The 23,123-nt window shown below is 47.8% G+C and overlaps 1 protein-coding gene across 1 annotated transcript in view; it reads right to left on the bottom strand.

The window, feature by feature from the left end:
* Window positions 1-23,123, bottom strand: part of LOC143172187 (transducin-like enhancer protein 4) — a 180,858-nt gene that overhangs the window by 7,504 nt on the left and 150,231 nt on the right. Inside the window, 7 exon segments of the mRNA XM_076361435.1 lie at window positions 2,180-2,256; window positions 2,581-2,731; window positions 3,311-3,458; window positions 5,007-5,088; window positions 5,091-5,253; window positions 6,319-6,566; window positions 9,716-9,725. Of these exon segments, the coding sequence (XP_076217550.1) occupies window positions 2,180-2,256; window positions 2,581-2,731; window positions 3,311-3,458; window positions 5,007-5,088; window positions 5,091-5,253; window positions 6,319-6,566; window positions 9,716-9,725 (879 nt within the window).

Below are 23,123 nucleotides of genomic sequence, written 5' to 3'. Positions count from 1 at the left end.
ACTAAAAAGTCCTTGGCTAGTGTAAGCATTACCTAGCAACAACTAAAACATCGGTGCATTATCAACTTTGTTCTCCTCCTAAATCCAAAACACAGCACTGTACCAGCTACTAGGAAGGAAATTAACTCTATCCCTGCCGAAATCAGGACACCCACCTAGTGGATGAGGGTAAGGCTGTGGATGTGGTCTACCTGGACTTCAGTAAGGCCTTTGACACTGTCTCCCACAGCATTCTCCTAGAGAAGCTGGCAGCTCATGGCTTAGACAGGTGTACTCTTCGCTGGGTAAAAAACTGGCTGGATGGCCGGGCCCAGAGAGTTGTGGTGAATGGAGTTAAATCCAGCTGGCGGCTGGTCACAAGTGGTGTTGTGTGGTGGCAGTACTGGGGCCAGTTCTGCTTAATATCTTTATCAATGATCTGGATGAGGGGATCGAGTGCACCCTCAGGAAGTTTGCAGACGACACCAAGTTGGGTGGGAGTGTTGATCTGCTCGAGGGTAGGAAGGCTCTACAGAGGGACCTGGACAGGCTGGATCGATGGGCCGAGGCCAACTGTATGACATTCAACAAGGCCAAGTGCCGAGTCCTGCACTTGGGTCACAACAACCCCATGCAGCGCTACAGGCTTGGGGAAGAGTGGCTGGAAAGCTGCCTGGCGGAAAAGGACCTGGGGGTGCTGGTTGACAGCCGGCTGAATATGAGCCGGCAGTGTGCCCAGGCGGCCAAGAAGGCCAATGGCATCCTGGCCTGTATCAGAAATAGTGTGGCCAGCAGGAGTAGGGAAGTGATCGTGCCCCTGTACTCGGCACTGGTAAGGCCGCACCTCGACTACTGTGTTCAGTTTTGGGCCCCTCACTACAAGACAGACATCGAGGTGCTGGAGCGTGTCCAGAGAAGAGCAACGAAGCTGGTGAAGGGTCTGGAGAACAAGTCTTATGAGGAGCGGCTGAGGGAACTGGGGTTGTTTAGCCTGGAGAAAAGGAGGCTGAGGGGAGACCTCATGGCTCTCTACAACTGCCTGAAAGGAGGTTGTAGCGAGGTGGGTGTTGGTCTCTTCTCCCAAGTAACTAGCGATAGGATGAGAGGAAATGGCCTCAAGTTGCGCCAGGGGAGGTTTAGATTGGATGTGAGGAAAAATTTATTTACTGAAGGAGTGGTTAAACATTGGAACAGGCTGCCCAGGGAAGTGATTGAGTCACCATCCCTGGAAGTATTTAAAAGACGTGTAGATGAGGTGATTAGGGACATGGTTTAGTGGGCATGGTGGTGTTGGGTTGACGGTTGGACTCGATGATCTTTTCCAATCTTAATGATTCTATGATTCTATGATTCTAATTTGTTCCAGAGCTGAGTACTCTCCACTAAGAGAACTCTGACTTCAGATTTCTCATGCCAAGGCAAACAGAACTTTCCCGAAAGGCAGAGACATTGCAGGTATCAATATAGCAGAGACCTGACCATTTAACCCAGAACACCATGATTAACTTAATTGAAAAAATTCCCAGCACCGAGGTACCTGTAGGTCAAAGAGAGGGATACGCCAAAAATTCCACTCTTCTTCAATGGCACTGAAGTTCCATTAAAATTGGGCACAGAGCTATTAAATACAATAGAAAGGTTATAACTTCCAGTCTCAGTCCACAGGACTCCTGTAGAAGGATCAAGTCTTCAGCTCAGGAGTCTGCCTGTTTAATCCACTGACTTTTCAGTGTTAATACAAGATATGACACCTTAATGTTATTTATCTGCATACTTTACACATACAAGCTCTGAGAAAGCATTCCTTAGCATTTATTCATCTCATCCAAGAAAAATACGTGTTGAATATGGCTTTCATTATTTTAGATACATTTTGGACCTTCAGTGATTGCTAAGCTAACCGTGTGACTTGGGTGCTCTTATTGCAGCAATATGCACAAGAAGGCAAGAAAAATAGTCTCAGAAAGAAGGGTATTAAAAACAATTTCAGATTAAAGGGTTACTTTATTGAAAGACCTAAATTACTAAAATGTTAGAAAGGACAAAAGCATGCACCTCTTTAAGTACAGACAAAGTCTTAAAGGAACATATTAATAAGACAAGAGTTTCCATTTTAAAATCCCTTAAGATAATGGCAGACCCTAAGAAGTGCAACTCTACTGCTTCATAATGTAGAAAACAGCTTTTAGGAGATTACTACCTGGAATATACTGGCTCCATAAGGTGTTCTGCAGGCATTAAGAAGATTATCTTTTCCAGTGCTTACAAACCATTTGCCTGCAAAAGATCATTTAAATGTTATGGTTGTGGTTTGTTTTCAATAAAAGCACCCCAAGAAACAGATTAGTCATAAAAACAATTCATTCATACATCAATGAAAAACATATGCAAAGAACAGTCACATTTTAATCTTGTTACACTAAGATGTTTGATCACAACATAAGTAGTTTGTATAAAAAAAAGCAGTCTCACAGAAACATTTTAATAAATTTTAATATTTAAACTTAACATCTAATTTTTAAATATCCTTATTTTTATTCAAAGGTGATCTTGAATAAATTTCTCAGGAGGGAAAATACTAGCATAGAAAGCTTTGCTTACCACAGTGAGTGAATTTGAGTGACAACACACAGCTCTCATGAAGATGCAGCTGATACTTGTCTGGTTTAGTAACATGCAGTGCCTCAATGTTTCTGTTCTCCATTCCTACTGCCAACCATTCACCAGTTGGACAATAGCCCAATGAAAAGATCTGGAAGTAGTACAGCACATGCTTCAATCAGCTTAAATGAGCTTGAGATATTCAAAATCAACTCCTGCTACACTGTTAACACTATGCAAAACCAAATTTTGGTCTGCTACACAGTTTTAAAAACATGCTAATCCAATTACTATAGTAAGATAAATTAGTTCATGTAAACAAAGTTCAATTAAAACTGTAATAATAAAGCACTGAATAAAGCTATAAAAGTTAATGTCCTAGCTTATCTGACAGCATTTAAAAATATGTTTGTAAAATATTTTTGAACAAGGATCTACAGAAATGGTAACAGATTGTGCACAGAAACACTTTAATCTAGCAATTCTTTTATAAAAACAATTCTCCGCTGCTCTCATGGGAGAAGTACTAATCTGCCAAATAGAGTCATAATCCAGAAAGATATTTAGCTGTCATATTAAAAAAAGAGTGTGAAAAATTGTTTTGGAATTCTCTTTGAACCTGCTTTTTCTTTTCTTTTTTTTTCCTTTTTTTTTCTTTTTTAAGTGCTTGTTTTATAAAACCTCGACAGATTTTTTTTTTCTTAACATGTCAAAGCTTCTGAGACTGAACCTGTGATGTAAAGTCATGTTGTTGTAGCTGTCTCCCTTCTCTGAGGTCCCAGGATCTGACTGTATTGTCCAAGCCTCCCGTCCATAGTTTGGTGCCATCATTATAAATGTCAATACAGCTGGCTCCATCTGTGTGGCCCTGAAATTGCCTGAAAATACAGAAAGAAGATACATACGTTCTCACAGTGGGAATAGTCAGTTCTGAGCATGTACTCAGAATATCTCCTTTTTGTTTCAGTCTCTTACACCCAGCTATTAAAGACAACAGTAACGTAGATTCTAATAGCAATCTAAGATTAATTTTAATTCTGGGATGACCATGTGAATTTTGTGATGAATTCATGAAGCAATCAGGCCAGACATCTGAACACTAATTTGATTTCAAGAAGCACACTTTAAGAGTCAGATATACTGGGGATCTTTGTTGTTGACTGTAATACCCACCATTTAACAGGAAATACCACATTCCCCCTGAAGGAATGTAGCATGATAGACAAAATACACTTTCTTTAAAAAGAATATGCAGGTCATTAAAAAGGTTTAAAACCAGAGCATTCTAAATGGGAGCATCAGCTGGGAAAAGCCCACCTTTACATGCAATACTGATATACTATTTATAATAATATATCTGCAGTGCAGCATATAGGGAAGCTTTGTACTACTGGCTCCTAGATAACTGTACATTAGTTTTGAATAGCAACCCATACTCCCAAGATGTTGAAGTGTGCAATGCAGGCATTTTCACACATCTTTACCCAAGAGATACTTGCAAGAGCACTGATTAAAGAGATTGGAGTGTGAGCACAGTGGAAACAAAGAAATCCATCTATTCAAAGAACCAACAACAATGCCAACACCAGCTCATCTTAGGCAATTAAAGTTCTGTGGCTGCTTGATAGGTCTGGAATTATGAAACTCTCAAAACCTACAAACAATTATATAGAATTACCAGGTGTTACCATGGTGTCATGGTTTAACCCCAGCCGGCAACTAAGCATCACACAGCTGCTCGCTCACTCCCTCACAGTGGGATGGGGAAGAGAATCGGAAGGGTAAAAGTGAGAAAAATCATGGGTTGAGATACAGACAGTTTAATAGAGAAACCAAAAGCTGCGCACACAAGCAAAGCAAAATGACTTCATTCACTACTTCCCATTGGCAGGCAGGTGTTCAGCCATCTCCAGGAAAGCAGGGCTCCATCACGCGTAATGGTTACTTGGGAAGACAAAATGCCATAACTCTGAACGTCCCCCGCTTCCTTCTTATTCCCCCAGCTTTATATGCTGAGCATGACATCACATGGTATGGAATATCCCTTTGGTCAGTTGGGGTCAGCTGTCCCCGCTGTGTCCCCTCCCAACTTCTTGTGCACCCCCAGCCTACTCGCTGGTGGGATGGTGTGAGAAGCAGAAAAGGCCTTGACTCTGTGTAAGCACTGCTCAGCAGTAACTAAAACATCCCTGTATTATCAACGCTGTTTTCAGCACAAATCCAAAACATAGGACCATACTAGCTACTATGAAGAAAATTAACTCTATCCCAGCCAAAACCAGCACACATAGTTATTGCCCAGTGATGAAATACTGAAAGCAGTTATGTTGAAACCATTAAGAAAAGAACATATTTAAGTAGAAGAGCATGTAAGTCTACGTCTAAATAATTCTTCAGAAACTGATGATCCAGTTCTGTCAACCTACCTTACTAATGTCTGGTTATGCAGGTCCCACACTGCAATGTTCCCATCACTACAGCAAGAGAAGCAAACTTTGGAATCGGGCTGATAGCTAGGGCATAGCAAGCTGGAACAGAAGATGTTAGCTCTGCTTTAATACGTGGAGTTGGAGCTGCCAGGTCCCAAATGGATAACGTGCTGGCTTCCCCACCAACAATCAGGGTGCGGCCGTCTGGAAGCAATCTGCAGGAACGGATGTAGTTATCTCTGTTCTGTGGAGACAGAAGCCATCAAGAGATTACTCATGGGGAAGGAAAGGAAAACAACATTAACATGAGAGAAATCCATAAAAGTATTGTATTCCTTCCTGGTTTTAATGAGCCATTTATACTTATGACAATGATAAAGTGTATTAATGCCAGAAAATTACATTAGGGAAGTACTCAAACTTGATCTACAAAATTCAGTAGTGAGAGATATTTTATCTTAATTAGCATCAAAATGGAAAAAACTGAACCCAACCCCAAACAATTCAAGAAAGCTGTACTTGACAGCTTGTGTAGAAAGTTATGTTTGCATACTTTGTTTATTTCAGCACATTAACCTCTCAGCATGGGGGACTCCCAAATTCCCTGAACACTTCCTCCTCCTCCCACTCTGTTCCAGTGAGACTTGCTGTCACTTACTAGGAGATGTCAGAGAAAAAATATTTGGGCAATATTCTTCATTTGTGTAGCAATTTGTGTAGCAATTCATTATATCTCTACACGTGCTGCACAGTTCTCATTTAACAGCCTCTGTAACAAGAAGCAACATCTTACCAAGAACTGGTAAATGACATGAGAAAAGCTGCTAACAATGGTTCATCTTGTTAGCACATTCAAATAATTTGTGAATAACACTCAAGGATATTTTTAATTGTCACGTTAAGACAGGGCAATGCATTCACACATATACATTAACACAAAATGGGACACAAGCTTCAAATATTCTCTGAGAATGCAGCTGCAAGACAGCAATTTTTAACATGATAGAATATCAAGTTTAAGATTGCCAACAAATGCCAAAGTTTGTATGTGCTGTCTTTGATCTTTCCCCCTACTAATACAATTTTAGGACATTAAGTATGTTTTGATTCATTGGGGGAAAAACACAAGTACTACAAGGAACATACTTCTAACAGTTCTAAAATAAATGACAAAATTACAAATGAAATATCAAGCTTTGATTTCAATGACAACACTCAAATAGCCACTGTTTTTTTGTACCTTAACGGTATCATTTCAATGTTAATACAACCTGCTACCTTTTCCACCGTCATATGCCGCTTCACTTACCAGGCAGTCCAGCTGAGAGACAGGGCTCTTGTTGCCAGGGTGGCTGATGTCCCAGACTTTGACGTATCCCTTTCCACCTGTGTACACATATCTTGTGGGGTTGCTGTTGTTAACTGCACACACAACTTCCCTGTGATTCAGAGTGCTGATCTGATGGGCATGGCGAGGGATTCCTGGACCGATGAGGGCATCAGGAGGGAAAGGAACAGGCTGCATCTGACCATCTGCACTTACATGAAATGAATATGCTCTAGGGGATGGAGGGGGGGGAGGAAAAGGGGTGAGAGGGCAGTGATTTAATAAGTTGTTCTTCAAGCCTATTTAAGAAAAGAGAATGGGGTGTGTGTGCAGTACGCATGTATACATACATATGCACATCAACAGCTTATCATTTTCCCTTGTGGGCATTCATATTGTGCACCTAGCTCCTCTTGCAATTTTTGCAATAATTTGAAGAACAAATTATTCAGATACCTACAGTACAGATCTCAAAGCATATGCTTGGGTACTGTTCGCTCCCTTTTAATGTGGCAAGACAAGGATCATCTACCAATCAAAGGATCATCTACCAATCAAATAAGCTTTTACAACTCATGTGATGAAGATTTCTGGCATGAGTGAGGATACATGACACTGTTCTTAAACTTCAGTGTGTGGAGAGACCAGCACATGTGGAAAAGGGAAGGAAAGACAGATCAGGGCCCCTGTGGAGGACAGAAACAGTCAGCTGGCTGTTGCAGAATATTAAGGGAGTAGCTGAATGCCAGGGGACATTTGGTTGTTCCCTTACTGACTCTAACGTATGAACTTCAGCAAGCACTGCCAAGCTGACCTGAATGCACTGAGTCCCACACAGCTTGAGTGAAACTGCCTAGCACTATATGTAAAGGTGCACTGAAACCACTGCTGTCAAGGATTTAAGTCCTCAAGACACACTTGCTGACGTATGACATGACAGACCAGCAAAAAATTCACTGGGATTTTTTCTTTCTTCTGGGCTTGTTTTTTAACAACAGACACAACAACCACAAATCCCAGTTTCTCTTGTCAGAACCAGGGCTCTCACTGAGAAAGAATATGTTGTATGACTGCCAGTTATGCCATCTGTGAATGAACTATCAACACCTGCATCTCAAAATATTTTCCAGGGAGAACAGTTAGGTTGCGAAATTGTCTTCTTCTACGATGCTCCCTGACATGTCACATCTATTACAAGAGCACAAACTTTACAACAGGGTTCACCTACAGATATAGATGTATGCTTAATGGAAGGTTTTAATCTCCTTAGTCCTAAAAAAGTCACAGGAGTCCCGATGAAAAACCCATTGTCACAATTGTGAGGATGAGAATAGCTCACCAAAAAAATAATTTTATGGGAATACTTAGAAAGATAATTTCCTTAATTGTTGCTTGAAAGTCACTTCTGGTTTAACCACAGTTGGCAACTGAGCACCACACAGCCACTCGCTCACTCCTCCCCCCTACCCCCGGTGGGATGGGGGAGAGAATCGGAAGAGTAGAAGTGAGAAAAACTCGTGGGTTGAGATAAAAACAGTTTAATAATTGAAATAAAATAATAATAATAACAATAATAATAATAGTAATAACAACAATACACAACGCAAGAGATGCACAGTACAATTGCTCACCACCCGCCGACCGATGCTCAGCCAGTCCCCAAGAAGCGGCCCCCCAGCCAGCTTTCCTCAGTTTATGTACTGAGCATGACGTCACATGGTATGGAATGTCCCTTTGGCCAGTTTGGCTGTGCCCCCTCCCAGCTTCTTGTGCACCTCCAGCCTCCTCAGTCAGTAGAGCATGGGAAGCTGAAAAGTCCTTGGCTAGTGTAAGCATTACCTAGCAACAACTAAAACATCGGTGCATTATCAACATTATTCTCATCCTAAATCCAAAACACAGCACTGTACCAGCTACTAGGAAGAAAATTAACTCTATCCCGGCCGAAACCAGGACAATATCCACCCCTTATTCTACACCATCTACGTCATGCTCAAGTCTCATATTTTCCAGTACATTTCCATTAATCACCACCCTTTTTCCTGGGTTTCTTTTTTTATATATATATATATATATACACACACACAGATATCATTCCCTTCATCTGTGGGCCATCCCTCTAAAATGTTCGGTGAGTTCATTTAGTCCATGACTTTGGGCTCCATCTGTCGTAATAATCTCCCAGGGCAGAAAAGATGGGGATGGTATGTGGTGTTGGATTGTTTCATGTTGAAGTCAGTTCTGGTACCATCACCACTGTGCTTTGCTTGGTTTCACTGAAGTTATTCTTCATTAATCTGGGTGATTCTTATTGTAATAACATTAGTATGGCATATAATATTATGTAGCACTTAACATCACATAATTCAGATCATTGGCTATTCTCACCCAAAATCAAATCCCCTTGAGGTATACATCGGACTTCCCCATCCTCCCAAATCACCCACCAAGTGCACCCAGGTCCTTGAGCAAAAGCAATCCCACGGATGGGTTTGCCTTTGCCCGAGGCAGGAATAACCCAGACTGTCTTCCCCAGCATATTTTTTATGTGCACTACAGGAACTTTATTCCCATCTACAGTACGTAAGAGTTCTGACTGGGCAGGGCCAGCTCGATTGGCAGATCCCCGAGTGTTGACTAACCAGGTGGCCTTTGCTAAATGCGTATCCCAATGTTTGAATGTCCCACCACCCATTGCTCTCAGTGTAGTCTTTAACAGTCCATTGTATCGCCCAATTTTCCCAGAAGCTGGTGCATGATAGGGGATGTGATACACCCACTCAATGCCATGCTCTTTGGCCCAGGTGTCTATGAGGTTGTTTCAGAAATGAGTCCCGTTGTCTGACTCAATTCTTTCTGGGGTGCCATGTCGCCATAGGACTTGCTTCTCAAGGCCCAGGATAGTGTTCCGGGCAGTGGCATGGGGCACGGGATATGTTTCCAGCCATCCGGTGGTTGCCTCCACCATTGTAAGCACGTGGCGCTTGCCTTGGCGGGTTTGTGGGAGTGTGATATAATCGATCTGCCAGGCCTCCCCATATTGATATTTCAGCCATCGTCCTCCATACCAAAAAGGCTTTAATTGCTTGGCTTGCTTGATTGCAGCGCATGTTTCGCATTCATGGATAACCTGCACAATAGTGTCCATGGTCAAGTCCACCCCTCGATCACGAGCCCATCTGTATGTTGCATCTCTTCCTTGGTGACCTGAGGTGTCATGGGCCCACCGAGCTATAAATAATTCACCCTTATGTTGCCAGTCCAGATCCACCTGAGCCACTTCAATCTTAGCAGCCTGATCCACCTGCTGGTTGTCTTGATGTTCTTCAGTGGCCCGACTCTTGGGTACGTGAGCATCTACGTGATGGACTTTTACAACCAGGTTCTCCACCCGGGCAGCAATATCTTGCCACAATGCGGCAGCCCAGATGGGTTTCCCTCTGCGCTGCCAGTTGCTCTGCTTCCATTGCTGCAACCACCCCCACAGGGCATTTGCCACCATCCATGAGACAGTATAGAGATAGAGCACTGGCCACTTTTCTCGGTCAGCAATGTCTAAAGCCAGCTGGATGGCCTTTACTTCTGCAAATTGGCTCGATTCACCTTCTCCTTCAGCAGTTTCTGCAACTTGTCTCATAGGATTCCATACAGCAGCTTTCCACCTCCGATGCTTTCCCACAAGACGACAGGACCCATCAGTGAACAGGGCATATTGCTTCTCATTTTCTAGCAGTTCATTATACTTTGGGGCCTCCTCAGCACGCATCACCTCCTCCTCTGGCGATATTCCAAAATCTTTGCCTTTTGGCCAACCCATGATCACTTCCAGGATTCCTGGGCGACTGGGGTTTCCTATTCAAGCCCGGTGTGTGATCAGTGCGACCCACTTACTCCACGTAGCATCAGTTGCATGATGTGTACAGGGGACCCTCCCTCTGAACATCCAGCCTAGCACCGGCAGTCGGGGTGCCAGGAGGAGCTGTGCTTCAGTGCCGATCACTTCCGAAGCAGCTCGAACCCCTTCATATGCTGCTAATATCTCTTTTTCAGTTGGAGTATAGCGGGCCTCGGATCCTCTGTATCCCCAACTCCAAAACCCTAGGGGTCGACCTCGAGTCTCCCCTGGTGCTTTCTGCCAGAGGCTCCAGGTAGGGCCATTCTCCCCGGCTGCGGTGTAGAGCACATTTTTTACATCTTGCCCTGCCCGGACTGGCCCCAGGGCTAGTGCATGAACCATCTCCTCTTTAATTTGTTCAAAAGCTTCTCGTTTCTCAGGGCCCCATTTGAAATCGTTCTTCTTTCGGGTCACTTGATAGAGAGGGTTTACAATCAGACTGTAATTTGGAATATGCATTCTCCAAAAACCCACGACGCCTAAGAAAGTTTGTGTTTCCTTTTTGCTAGTTGGTGGAGACATGGCTGTTATTTTGTTGATCACATCCATTGGGATCTGACGACGTCCATCTTGCCATTTTATTCCTAAAAACTGGATCTCCTGTGCAGGTCCCTTGACCTTACTTTGTTTTATGGCAAAACCACCCTTCAGCAGGATTTGGACTATTTCCTTCCCTTTCTCAAAAACTTCTCCTGCTGTGTTGCCCCACACGATGATATCATCAAGGTATTGCAGATGTTCCGGAGCCTCACCCTGTTCCAGTGCAGTCTGGATCAGTCCATGGCAAATGGTGGGGCTGTGTTTCCACCCCTGGGGCAGTCGGTTCCAGGTGTACTGGACGCCCCTCCAAGAGAAAGCAAATTGTGGCCTGCACTCCGCTGCCAAAGGGATTGAGAAAAACGCATTAGCAATATCAACTGTGGCATACCACTTGGCTGCCTTTGACTCCAGTTCGTATTGAAGTTCTAGCATGTCCGGCACAGCAGCACTCAGCGGCGGCGTGACTTTGTTCAGGCAACGATAGTCTACTGTTAGTCTCCACTCTCCATTAGACTTCCACACTGGCTATATGGGCCTGTTAAAGGGTGAACGAGTCTTGCTGATCACTCCTTGGCTCTCCAGTCGACGAATCAGCTCATGAATGGGAATCAAGGAGTCTCGGTTGGTGCGATATTGCTGCCGGTGCACCATGGTGGTAGCGATTGGCACCTGTTGGTCTTCGACCTTCAGCAACCCCACAACAGAGGGGTCCTCCGAGAGACCAGGCAAGGTGGACAGCTGTTTAATTTCCTCCGTCTCCAAGGCAGCTATACCAAAAGCCCACCGGTACCCTTTTGGGTCCTTGAAATACCCTCTCCTGAGGTAGTCTATGCCAAGGATGCACGGAGCCTCTGGGCCAGTCACAATGGGGTGCTTCTGCCACCCATTCCCAGTTAGACTCACATCGGCTTCCAATACAGTTAGCTGTTGGGATCCCCCCGTCACCCCAGAAATACAGATGGGTTCTGCCCCTTTATAGCTTGATGGCATTAGGGGACACTGTGCACCGGTGTCTACTAGAGCCTTATACTTCTGTGGGTCCGATGTGCCAGGCCACCGAACCCACACAGTCCAGTAAACCCGGTTGTCCCTTTCCTCCCCCTGGCTGGAGGCAGGGCCCCTCTAATCCTCATCACAGTACTCGTTTCTCATTTCTTGTATGTACGAGTCAGAAGTCTCTTCATTAAGATCAGGAGTAAGATCAGCCCTTCTACTCTCTCTGGGGAACTGCCCGCTGGAAACTGGAGCAGCAATTTTCCTGGAAGAACCTCTTTCTGTGATTGTTTTCCCTTGCAATTCATGTACCCGTGCCCCTAGGGCTGCAGTAGGTTTTCCATCCCACTTCCTCATGTCCTCTCCGTGGTCACGCAGGTAAAACCATAGGGTGCCCCGTGGTGTGTACCCTTTATATTCTCTCTCTTGAGCAAAAGAACGCTGACTCCTAATAGCCGAGATATTGGTCCATACAGGTGAGGAGTAGGACCTATCCTCTCTGAGTTGCTCGATCTCCCGGGATAGTTTCTCCACAGCCGAGACGAGGGAGGAAGAGAGACTTTCCTCATATTGCCGGAGTTGACCAGCCAATTCATCCACTGTTTGTTCCTCTCCATCTTTCCAGGTTATCACTGCCAATGAATTGGCGTATGACGATGGTGAGCTCCTTATAAACTTCCGCCACATGGGTCGTGTGCACTTGACTTCGTCTGGATCCTTGGATAGCTGTTCATTGTTCAGGTCACCATAAATCACCTCCAGCACAGCTAATTCTCTCAGAAACTGGATACCCTTCTCCATGGTGGCCCACTTGCTTGGGCGACATATGACATCTTCCTTAAAGGGATACCTTTCCTTCACGCTTGACAAGAGTCGCCTCCAAAGGCTGAGGACTCGTGTCCCTTTTCCAATTGCTTTGTCAATGCCCCCTTCCCTAGAAAGGGATCCCAGCTGCTTGGCTTCCCTACCCTCTACTTCCGGGCTACTGGCTCCATTATCCCAGCATCGGAGCAGCCAGGTGACAATATGCTCGCCTGGACGACGGCTGAAATCTTTTCGTATATCTCGCAGCTCACTCAGGGATAGAGATCGGGTGGTCACTGCCTCGTTTATGAGTTCTTCCTCTTCTTCCTCCCCGATCAGCGGCCGGCTCTCCTCCTCCCGTTCTCGTGATGGCCCTTCTCCAGGGTCATCTGTCTCGTACACTTCTTCCTCCAGCCCCCTTTTAGAAGCAGCTTCTTCCTCCCTTACTAAACGAGCTGACTTCCGCTTCCAAGATTTCTTCTTGCATACAGGGGCGACTGATACCTGTACAGGCTGGTTCTTTGGTTCAGCCGCAGGGCCTGTCACCGGGGTCTGAGTGGCCGCAGGGCCTGTCGCTAGGTTTGGAGTGGCCGCCGGGCCTGTCGCCAGGGTCTGAGTGGCTGCAGGGCCTGTTACTGGAGTCTGAGTGGCCGCAGTGCCTGTCACTGTGGTCTGAGTGGCTGCAGTGCCTGTCACTGTGGTCTGAGTGGCTGCATGGCTTGTTGCTGGGGTCGGAGTGGCCGCAGGGCGTGTCGTTTTACTGTCAGATCCAGAGACCTTCTCTTCCCTTTGAGGGTACTGAATGGTGTTGAACAGGGCTCGGTAGGCATGGGCCAGGCCCCAGCACGTTGCAATGATCTGCATCTCTCTGGAGTTGCCAGGGTGACAGCATACTTTGTCCAAATATTCTACTAACTTTTCAGGATTCTGCACTTGCTCAGGGGTGAAGTTCCAAAACACTGGGGGTGCCCATTGGCCTAGGTACTTGCCCATCTTGTCCCACACACCCTGCCACTCATAACTATCCAGCCTTGGGGCAGATCTCTGGATGATATTCTTAAATTGCTTACCAACTTTAGACAAAACAGAAACAATATTCCCAAGAAGTATTAATAGTAGTATCTTAACTGCCCAAGGATGCTCAAAATACTGAAAAGTTACTGTAATGAAGGAGGAAACATCATAGAAGAAGGTAGTGACACTGCCATTCTGTATCATCTCCTCCGTAAAAAAACTCTTAGAAAAGTCACTGTAATTGCTAGTTGTCTCCACGAAATGGTCTCCGTGGTACAGTAACGGCTTCATTGCGAAATTTACATACCACGCTAAGGTCAAGGTCAATGTTCTAAAAACAAACCTCACAAGCGAGACATCACTGATCACTGCAGACCACAGCAAACTGCAAAAACCAACACCAATCTTTAACATGTACAGCAGGAAAAAGAGCACGATGCAGATTATACAAATCAATATCGAGAACAGAGAAACCAACATTGTGACCCACAACTATTAACAGATATAAGTTCCTTAATACACTCTGGTTAATCTGTCATTATCTCAAACCCTTCGTGCCCCACGTTGGGCGCCAAAAAGGACTGTCGTGGTTTAACCTCAGTCGGCAACTAAGCACCACGCAGCCACTCGCTCACTCCCCCCACCCGGTGGGATGGGGGAGAGAATTGGAAGAGCACAAGTGAGAAAAACTCGTGGGTTGAGATAAAAACAGTTTAATAATTGAAATTAAATAATAATAATAATAATAATATGATAATAATAATACACAAAGCAAGTGGTACATAGAATCATAGAATCATTGAGGTTGGAAAAGACCTCTAAGATCATCGAGTCCAACTGTCGATGCAACACCACCACCCACTAAACCATGTCCCTAAGTGCCTCATCTACACGTCTTTTAAATATTTCCAGGGATGGTGACTCAACCACTTCCCTGGGCAGCCTGTTCCAATGTTTAACCACTCTTTTAGTAAATAAATTTTTCCTCACGTCCAATCTAAACCTCCCCTGGCGCAACTTGAGGCCATTTCCTCTCATCCTATCGCTAGTTACTTGGGAGAAGAGACCGACACCCACCTCGCTACAACCTCCTTTCAGGCAGTTGTAGAGAGCCATGAGGTCTCCCCTCAGCCTCCTTTTCTCCAGGCTAAACAACCCCAGTTCCCTCAGCCGCTCCTCATAAGACTTGTTCTCCAGACCCTTCACCAGCTTCGTTGCTCTTCTCTGGACACGCTCCAGCACCTCGATGTCTGTCTTGTAGTGAGGGGCCCAAAACTGAACACAGTAGTCAAGGTGCGGCCTTACCAGTGCCGAGTACAGGAGCACGATCACTTCCCTACTCCTGCTGGCCACACTATTTCTGATACAGGCCAGGATGCCATTGGCTTTCTTGGCCGCCTGGGCACACTGCCGGCTCATGTTCAGCCAGCTGTCAACCAGCACCCCCAGGTCCTTTTCCGCCAGGCAGCTTTCCAGCCACTCTTCCCCAAGCCTGTAGCGCTGCATGGGGTTGTTGTGACCCAAGTGCAGGACTCGGCACTTGGCCTTGTTGAATGTCATACAATTGGCCTCGGCCCATCGATCCAGCCTGTCCAGGTCCCTCTGCAGAGCCTTCCTACCCTCGAGCAGATCAACACTCCCGCCCAACTTGGTGTCGTCTGCAAACTTCCTGAGGGTGCACTCGATCCCCTCATCCAGATCATCGATAAAGATATTAAACAAGACCGGCCCCAAAACTGAGCCCTGGGGAACACCGCTCGTGACCGGCCGCCAACTGGATTGAACTCCATTCACCACAACTCTCTGGGCCCGGCCGTCCAGCCAGTTTTTTACCCAGCGCAGAGTACACCTGTCTAAGCCGTGAGCCGCCAGCTTCTCGAGGAGAATGCTGTGGGAGATGGTGTCAAAGGCCTTACTGAAGTCCAGGCAGACCACATCCACAGCCTTTCCCTCACCCACTAGGCGGGTCACCTGGTCATAGAAGGAGATCAGGTTGGTCAAGCAGGACCTGCCTCTCATGAATCCGTGCTGGCTGGGCCTGATCCCCTGGTTGTCCCGCTCATGCCTTGTGAGCGCCCTCAAGATGAACCGCTCCATAATCTTCCCCGGCACCGAGGTCAGGCTGACAGGCCTGTAGTTCCCCGGATCCTCCTTCCGGCCCTTCTTGTAGATGGGCGTCACATTGGCAAGCCTCCAGTCATCCGGGACCTCCCCCGTTAACCAGGACTGCTGATAAATGATGGAGAGCGGCTTGGCAAGCTCCTCCGCCAGCTCCCTCAGCACTCTCGGGTGGATCCCATCCGGCCCCATAGACTTGTGAGCGTCCAGGTGGCGTAGCAGGTCATTGACTGCTTCCTCTTGGATTATGGGGGGTTCATCCTGCTCGCCGTCCCTGTCTTCCAGGTCGGGGGGCCGAGTACCCTGAGGATAACTGGTCTGCCTGTTAAAGACTGAGGCAAAGAAGGCATTGAGTACCTCAGCCTTTTCCTCACCCTCGGTGACAATATTCCCCCCCGCATCCAATAAGGGATGGAGATTCTCCTTGGCTTTCTTCTTGTCATTAATATATTTGTAAAAACATTTTTTGTTGTCTCTAACGACAGCGGCCAGATTGCGTTCTAGCTGGGCTTTTGCCTTTCTCATTTCCTCTCTGCACGACCTAACAAGATCCCTGTACTCTTCTTGAGTTGCCTGCCCCTTCTTCCACAAGCGGTAAACTCTCCTTTTTTTCCTGAGTCCCAGCAAGAGCTCCCCGTTCAGCCAGGCCGGTCGTCTTCCCCGCCAGTTCTTCTTACAGCATATGGGGACAGCCTGCTCCTGCGCCTTTAAGACTTCCTTCCTGAAGATCCTCCAGCCTTCCTGGACCCCTTTGCCCTTCAGGACGTCTCCCACGGGACTCTCTCAACCAGCGTCCTGAACAGGCCAAAGTCCGCCCTCCGGAAGTCCATGGTTGCTGTTTTGCTGGCCCCCCTCCTTACTTCACCAAGAATCGAGAATTCTACCATTTCATGGTCGCTAAGCCCAAGACGGCCTCTGACCACCACATCTCCCACCAGTCCTTCTCTGTTTGTAAACAGCAGGTCGAGCGAGGCACCTCCCCTGGTAGGCTCACTTACCAGCTGTGTCAGGAAGTTGTCTTCCACACACTCCAGGAACCTCCTGGACTGTTTCCTCTCTGCCGTGTTGTATTTCCAGCAGACGTCCGGGAAGTTGAAGTCCCCCACGAGAACAAGGGCTAGCGATTGAGAGACTTCTGCCAGCCGCTTGTAGAATGCTTCATCCGCCCCTTCATCCTGGTTGGGTGGTCTATAACAGACTCCCAGCAGGATATCTGCCTCATTGGCCTTCCCCCTCATCCTTACCCATAAACACTCGACTGTATCATCATCACAATCGTTGAGTTCTAGACAATCGAAACACTCCCTAACATACAGGGCCACCCCACCGCCTCTCCTTCCTCGCCTGTCCCTTCTGAAGAGTTTATAGCCATCCGTTGCAGCACCCCAGTCATGAGAGTCACCCCACCATGTTTCTGTGATGGCGACTAAGTCATATCTCTCCCGCTGCACAATGGCTTCCAGCTCCTCCTGTTTGCCGCCCATGCTGCGTGCATTGGTGTAGATGCACTTGAGCTGGGCTATCGATTTCACCCCCGGCATCGGCACACCACCCCTAGGCTCATCTCTAGTGAGCCTGGTTTTATCCCCTTCCCCCTTCGAACCTAGTTTAAAGCCCTCTCGATGAGCCCTGCCAATTCATGAGCGAGAATCCTTTTTCCCCTGTGAGACAGCTGGACTCCATCTGTCGCCAGCAGGCCCGGTGCCATGTAAACCTCCCCATGATCAAAAAAGCCAAAATTCCGCCGATGGCACCAGCCCCTGAGCCACGTGTTGATCAGGTGTGTTTTCCTGTTCCTTTCAGCATCCTTCCCTGCCACTGTAGGGATTGAGGAAAACACTACCTGTGCTCCTGACCCTTCAACCAGTCGCCCCAGTGCCCTGAAGTCCCTTTTGATCGCTGCAGGACTTCTCTCTGCAACCTCATCACTGCCAGCCTGTATAACCAACAGCGGGTAGTAATCGGAAGACCGTACCAGACCAGAGAGCTTCCTAGTGATGTCTCTGACCCGGGCCCAAGGGAGGCAGCAGACTTCCCTGTGGGATGGGTCCGGTCGCATATAGGGCCCTCTGTTCCCCTCAGAAGGGAATCGCCTACGACAATCACCCTCCTTTTTTTCTTAGCAGAGGCAGTCATAATGCGTGGGGCTGACTGCCTCACCCTAGGCAACCCCCTGGATGGACCTTCATCTACATCCTCATTTGCCTGGCCCTCAAGTTCCAGGGCCCCATATCTTCTGTAAGGGCAACTGGGAAGGTGAGGGAGGCCAGGCAGGCGTTCGCCTGGCACCCCAAGCAGGGACATGTTTCCATTTCCCCCCCATCACTTAGGTCCCCTCCTTCTACCTGGTGGCAAGAGGGCAGGGGATCCTCTGCTTCTTGTGGAGCCTCCATCTGCTGCCTTTGCCCCAGCGATGGTAGGGTGCGGCTCCACCAATCTATCTCCCTCTCACACTCCCTGATACTCCTCAACCTTTCCACTTCCTCCTTCAGCTCTGCCACCAGGCCAAGCAGATCATCCACCTGGTCACACCGCACACAGGTGGTGTCTCTGCTGCCCTCCGGTACAGCTGACAGGCTCAGGCACTCCCTGCAGCCAGAGACCTGGACAGCTGTATGCTTGCGTGCGGGCTCCGTCTAGGTCGCCACATTCCTTCTGGCGACGGCTTTCGGCCGAGTGGAAACCATAGCTGGTCCTCTTCTTGGAAGCCGACGATTACTAACTGAGTTGGCCTCTAGAGCCAGGAGGGGGGCTGCACCTTGCCCGCTTACCTTCCGTGCATGCCCTGCCTGTGCAAACTACCGTGCAAACTGCCGCACCATGCCCTTCTGACACGCCACGTCCTGTTCGCCACTCTCTGGGTCGCTTGCGCTCCCTGGGGGCTGCTCTTCTAAGTGAGGGGGGTTTGGCCACCGCCCCTCTTGTCCCCGCCCACGCTGAGTGAGAGCTGCCGCTCGTCAGGAGCTCTCTCCTCCGGCTCGGGGAGCGGGGGCGCTGGGGCACCCTCTCACTCCCTGCGCTTTTGCTTTTCGCGGGTTTTGCCGCGGTTTTGCCGCTTCAGGAAGGGTCCCCGGCGCGATCCTCCGCTCCAGAGCCCTTCGCCTCGGTGGCTTCCAATTGCTCACCACCCGCCGACCGATGCCCAGCCAGTCCCCGAGCAGCGGCCCCCCGGCCAGCTTTCCCCAGTTTATGTACTGAGCATGACGTCACATGGTATGGAATATCCCTTTGGCCAGTTTGGCTGTGCCCCCTCCCAGCTTCTTGTGCACCTCCAGCCTTCTCAGTCAGTAGAGCATGGAAAACTGAAAAGTCCTTGGCTAGTGTAAGCATTACCTAGCAACAACTAAAACATCGGTGCGTTATCAACTTTGTTCTCATCCTAAATCCAAAACACAGCACTGTACCAGCTACTAGGAAGGAAATTAACTCTATCCCTGCCAAAACCAGGACACCGGGGTTTCCTATTCGAGCCCGTTGTGTGATCAGTGCGACCGACTGACTCCACGTAGCATCAGTTGCATGAGGTGTACAGGGGACCCTCCCTCTGAACATCCAGCCTAGCACCGGCAGTCGGGGTGCCAGGAGGAGCTGTGCTTCAGTGCCGATCACTTCCGAAGCAGCTCGAACCCCTTCATATGCTGCTAATATCTCTTTTTCAGTTGGAGTATAGCGGGCCTCGGATCCTCTGTAGCCCCGACTCCAAAACCCCAGGGGTCGACCTCGAGTCTCCCCTGGCGCTTTCTGCCAAAGGCTCCAGGTAGGGCCGTTCTCCCCGGCTGCGGTGTAGAGCACATTTTTTACATCTTGCCCTGCCCGGACTGGCCCCAGGGCTACTGCATGAACCATCTCCTCTTTAATTTGTTCAAAGGCTTCTCGTTTCTCAGGGCCCCATTTGAAATCGTTCTTCTTTCGGGTCACTTGATAGAGAGGGCTTACAATCAGACTGTAATTTGGAATATGCATTCTCCAAAAACCCACGACGCCTAAGAAAGCTTGTGTTTCCTTTTTGCTAGTTGGTGGAGACATGGCTGTTATTTTGTTGATCACATCCATGGGGATCTGACGACGTCCATCTTGCCATTTTATTCCTAAAAACTGGATCTCCTGTGTAGGTCCCTTGACCTTACTTTGTTTTATGGCAAAACCAGCCTTCAGCAGGATTTGGACTATTTCCTTCCCTTTCTCAAAAACTTCTCCTGCTGTGTTGCCCCACACGATGATATCATCAATGTATTGCAGGTGTTCTGGAGCTCCACCCTGCTCCAGCGCAGTCTGGATCAGTCCATGGCAAATGGTAGGGCTGTGTTTCCACCCCTGGGGCAGTCGGTTCCAGGTGTACTGGACGCCCCTCCAAGTGAAAGCAAACTGTGGCCTGCACTCTGCTGCCAAAGGGATTGAGAAAAACGCATTAGTGATATCAGTTGTGGCATACCACTTGGTAGCCTTCGATTCCAATTAACACTGGAGTTCTAGCATGTCCTGAATGGCAGCACTCAACAGCATCATGACTTCGTTCAGGCCACAGTAGTTAGCCTCCACCCTCCATCAGACTTTTGTACTGGCCGTATGGGCCTGTTAAAGGGTGAGCAAGTCTTGCTGATCACTCCTTGGCTCTCCAGTCGACGAATCAGCTTATGGATGGGAATCAGGGAGTCTCGGTTGGTGCGATATTGCTGTTGGTGCACCATCATGGTAGCAATCGACACCTGCTGTTCTTCAACACGCAGCAACCCCACAACAGAGGGATCCTCCAAGAGACCAGGCAGATGTTTAATCTTCTCTGCATCCACAGCAGCTAAACAAAAGGCCCACTGGTACCCTTTTGGGTCCTTGAAGTACCTTCTTCTTAGGTAGTCTTTGCTGAGGATACATGGGGCCTCCAGGCCTGTCACAATAGGATGCTTCTGCCACTTGTTCCCCATTAGGTTCACCTCAGTGTCCAACCCAGACAACTGTTGGGAAGCCCTTGTTGTTCCAGAAATACAGATGTGTTCTGCCCCCTTGTACCCTGATGGCATTAGGGTACGCTGTGCACCGGTGTTCACCAGAGCCTTATATTCCCATGGATGTGATGTGCCAGGCCATAGAATCCACACAGTCCAGTAAACCCATTCGTCTGTTTCCTCTGCCTGGCCAGAGGTGGGGACCCTTTATTCCAGGTTGGAGTATTCACTACCTGACTCCTGCAGTGTCAGACCAGAAGCCCCTTCACCAAAATTAAGAGGAGAGGCATTCTCAGCCCTTCTTTTACATCTTGGGGTTTGCTGGTTGCCTCCCACCGTCTTGACAGCACCTGGAGTGGCAGCCTTCTTGGATGACACCTTCTTAGCAGCTGTCTTCCCCCTCAATTTATGTACACAGGCTTCTAGCTTATATGTAGGCTCTCCATCCCACTTCCTCGTGTCCTCCCTCTGGTCACATAGGAAAAAACAGAGGTGCTACATGGCAAGTACCTGGGGCTCCCATTCCCTCTGGCAGGTGGAGAATGACTCCATTTGGTGCCTCTGATAGCTGAAACACTGGCTCATGGCGACAAGAAGGAAGAGATACTCTTTGAAACACTGGAGCCAGAGAGACAGTGTCTTCACAGTTGGTATCTTGAGGTCTGGCCAGTCCATCATCACGAGGGTGTTGGCATATGACACCAGTGCATTTCAGACAAAACTCCTCCACATGGCCCATGTATACTGGACGTCATCTGGAACTTTGGAGACCTGTTTGTTGTCCGGGTCACTGTAGACAACCTCCACCACTGCCAATTCTCTCAGATATTGGACACCTTCCTCAGCTGTGGTCCACTCCCCTCGGTAATTTACAAGATCTTCCCTGAAGGGGATATCTTGCCTTCACACAGATCAGGAGATGCCTAGAGAGGCTGAGGATTGTCACCTCTTTTCCAATTTCTTACTCAATTCCCTGGTCCCTAGCTAGGGATCCCAGCTGCTGGGCTTCCTTACCTTCTAATTCCTGACTGTTGGCTTCACTATCCCAGCGTCGGAGCAACCAGGCAGCAATCTGCTCACCTGGCTGGCGGCTGTAATTGTTCTGCATATCTCGAAGTTCACCCAGGGTTAGGGACCAGGTGGTTTCCACCTCTTGGGTGACTTCCTCCTCCTGTTTCCTTGCTGAAGGACTAGCTTCTTGGTCAGACCTTTCCTCCTCCTCCTCCCTTACTAATCAATGATATGGACCCATCGGCCTCCGCTTCCAGTGTTTCTTTTTGACTACTGGGGCGATTACTGTAGTTGGGGTTTGGGTCTCTGGCTCAGCCATGGTGATGTTAGATGTAGAAGCCCTCTTTACCCTGCTCCTTTGATGGTACTGGACAGAGGTTCGATAGGCATAGGCCAAGCCCCAAAACAGTACTAGGAGCTGCTGGGTCTCATTGGGGTAGGCAAGGCACTCTTCCATCAAGGGTTGCACCAATTCAGTGGGATTATACGCCTGTTCAGGCATAAAATCCCAGGCTATGGGAGGTGATAATCGCCCTAGGCACCTGCCCAAATCCTCCCACACACCCTGCCACCCAGGGATCGACTGCCTCAGGGAACGTTTCTCTGTCACCTCACCAACAAGTTGTTTACTATTATGCCAGGAACAAATCAGGTTCCACACACTCAACAACAAGCCAGTGATGTTAGATAATGGGATCAAGCAGCTTACATAAGAATGTACAAAAACCTTGGGAGGCCATGCAGCAAAGCTAGCCATGTCAATCCCAGAGGAGATGAGGAAGGAGTAATCTCTTATTCTCCCCACAAAATAGCTCACACAGTACAGGAATGGCATCAATGCCAGGGCCATATGCCAACCCAAGTGCATGGCCATTGCTTTTATCAAAATGTTCCAAGGCACAGCAAAATACATAAGCAGCAGAGCCAACAGCAAAAGCCAAAAGCAGATGCTAACAAGCCCTAGACTCTAATATACAGTAAAGCAAACAAGCTCCATTACCAGCACAGGAGCCTGTCAATTAACAACTGTAATAGCTATAGCATGCTCAGACCAAAACTATTGTTATCTCAAGCCCCATGCTGGGTGCCAAATATGGACTGTGGTGGGCTAAACAGCCAAACACCCACCCAGCTGCTTGCTCCCTCCCCTCTCCCACGAGAAAATAGAAGGCAGGCAAGAATTCTCGTGGATCGAGATAATGACAGTTTAATAGGGAAAGCAAAAGTCATGCATGCTGTTGAAGATTATCTTAACTTTTACTGAATCTTTCTATGTTTGGTTGTGAAATAATCAAGTATAAGAACATCTTGATTTTAATAAGTTAGTTTTTATGTTAGCGTTATGTATGGGTGCTGTGCTACTTGTTGTCCGGGGCTGAGTTCCTTGAAGTTCCTATTCTCTGGACCCTCTAGACCATAACCAGAGCACCTGGGTTCTATTGTATATAGCACCTGGGTTCTATATAGGA

The sequence above is a fragment of the Aptenodytes patagonicus genome, chromosome W (assembly GCF_965638725.1).
Source record: "Aptenodytes patagonicus chromosome W, bAptPat1.pri.cur, whole genome shotgun sequence".
Classification (NCBI taxonomy): Eukaryota; Metazoa; Chordata; class Aves; order Sphenisciformes; family Spheniscidae; genus Aptenodytes; species Aptenodytes patagonicus.
This window is presented reverse-complemented; position numbering and strand designations above follow the sequence as displayed.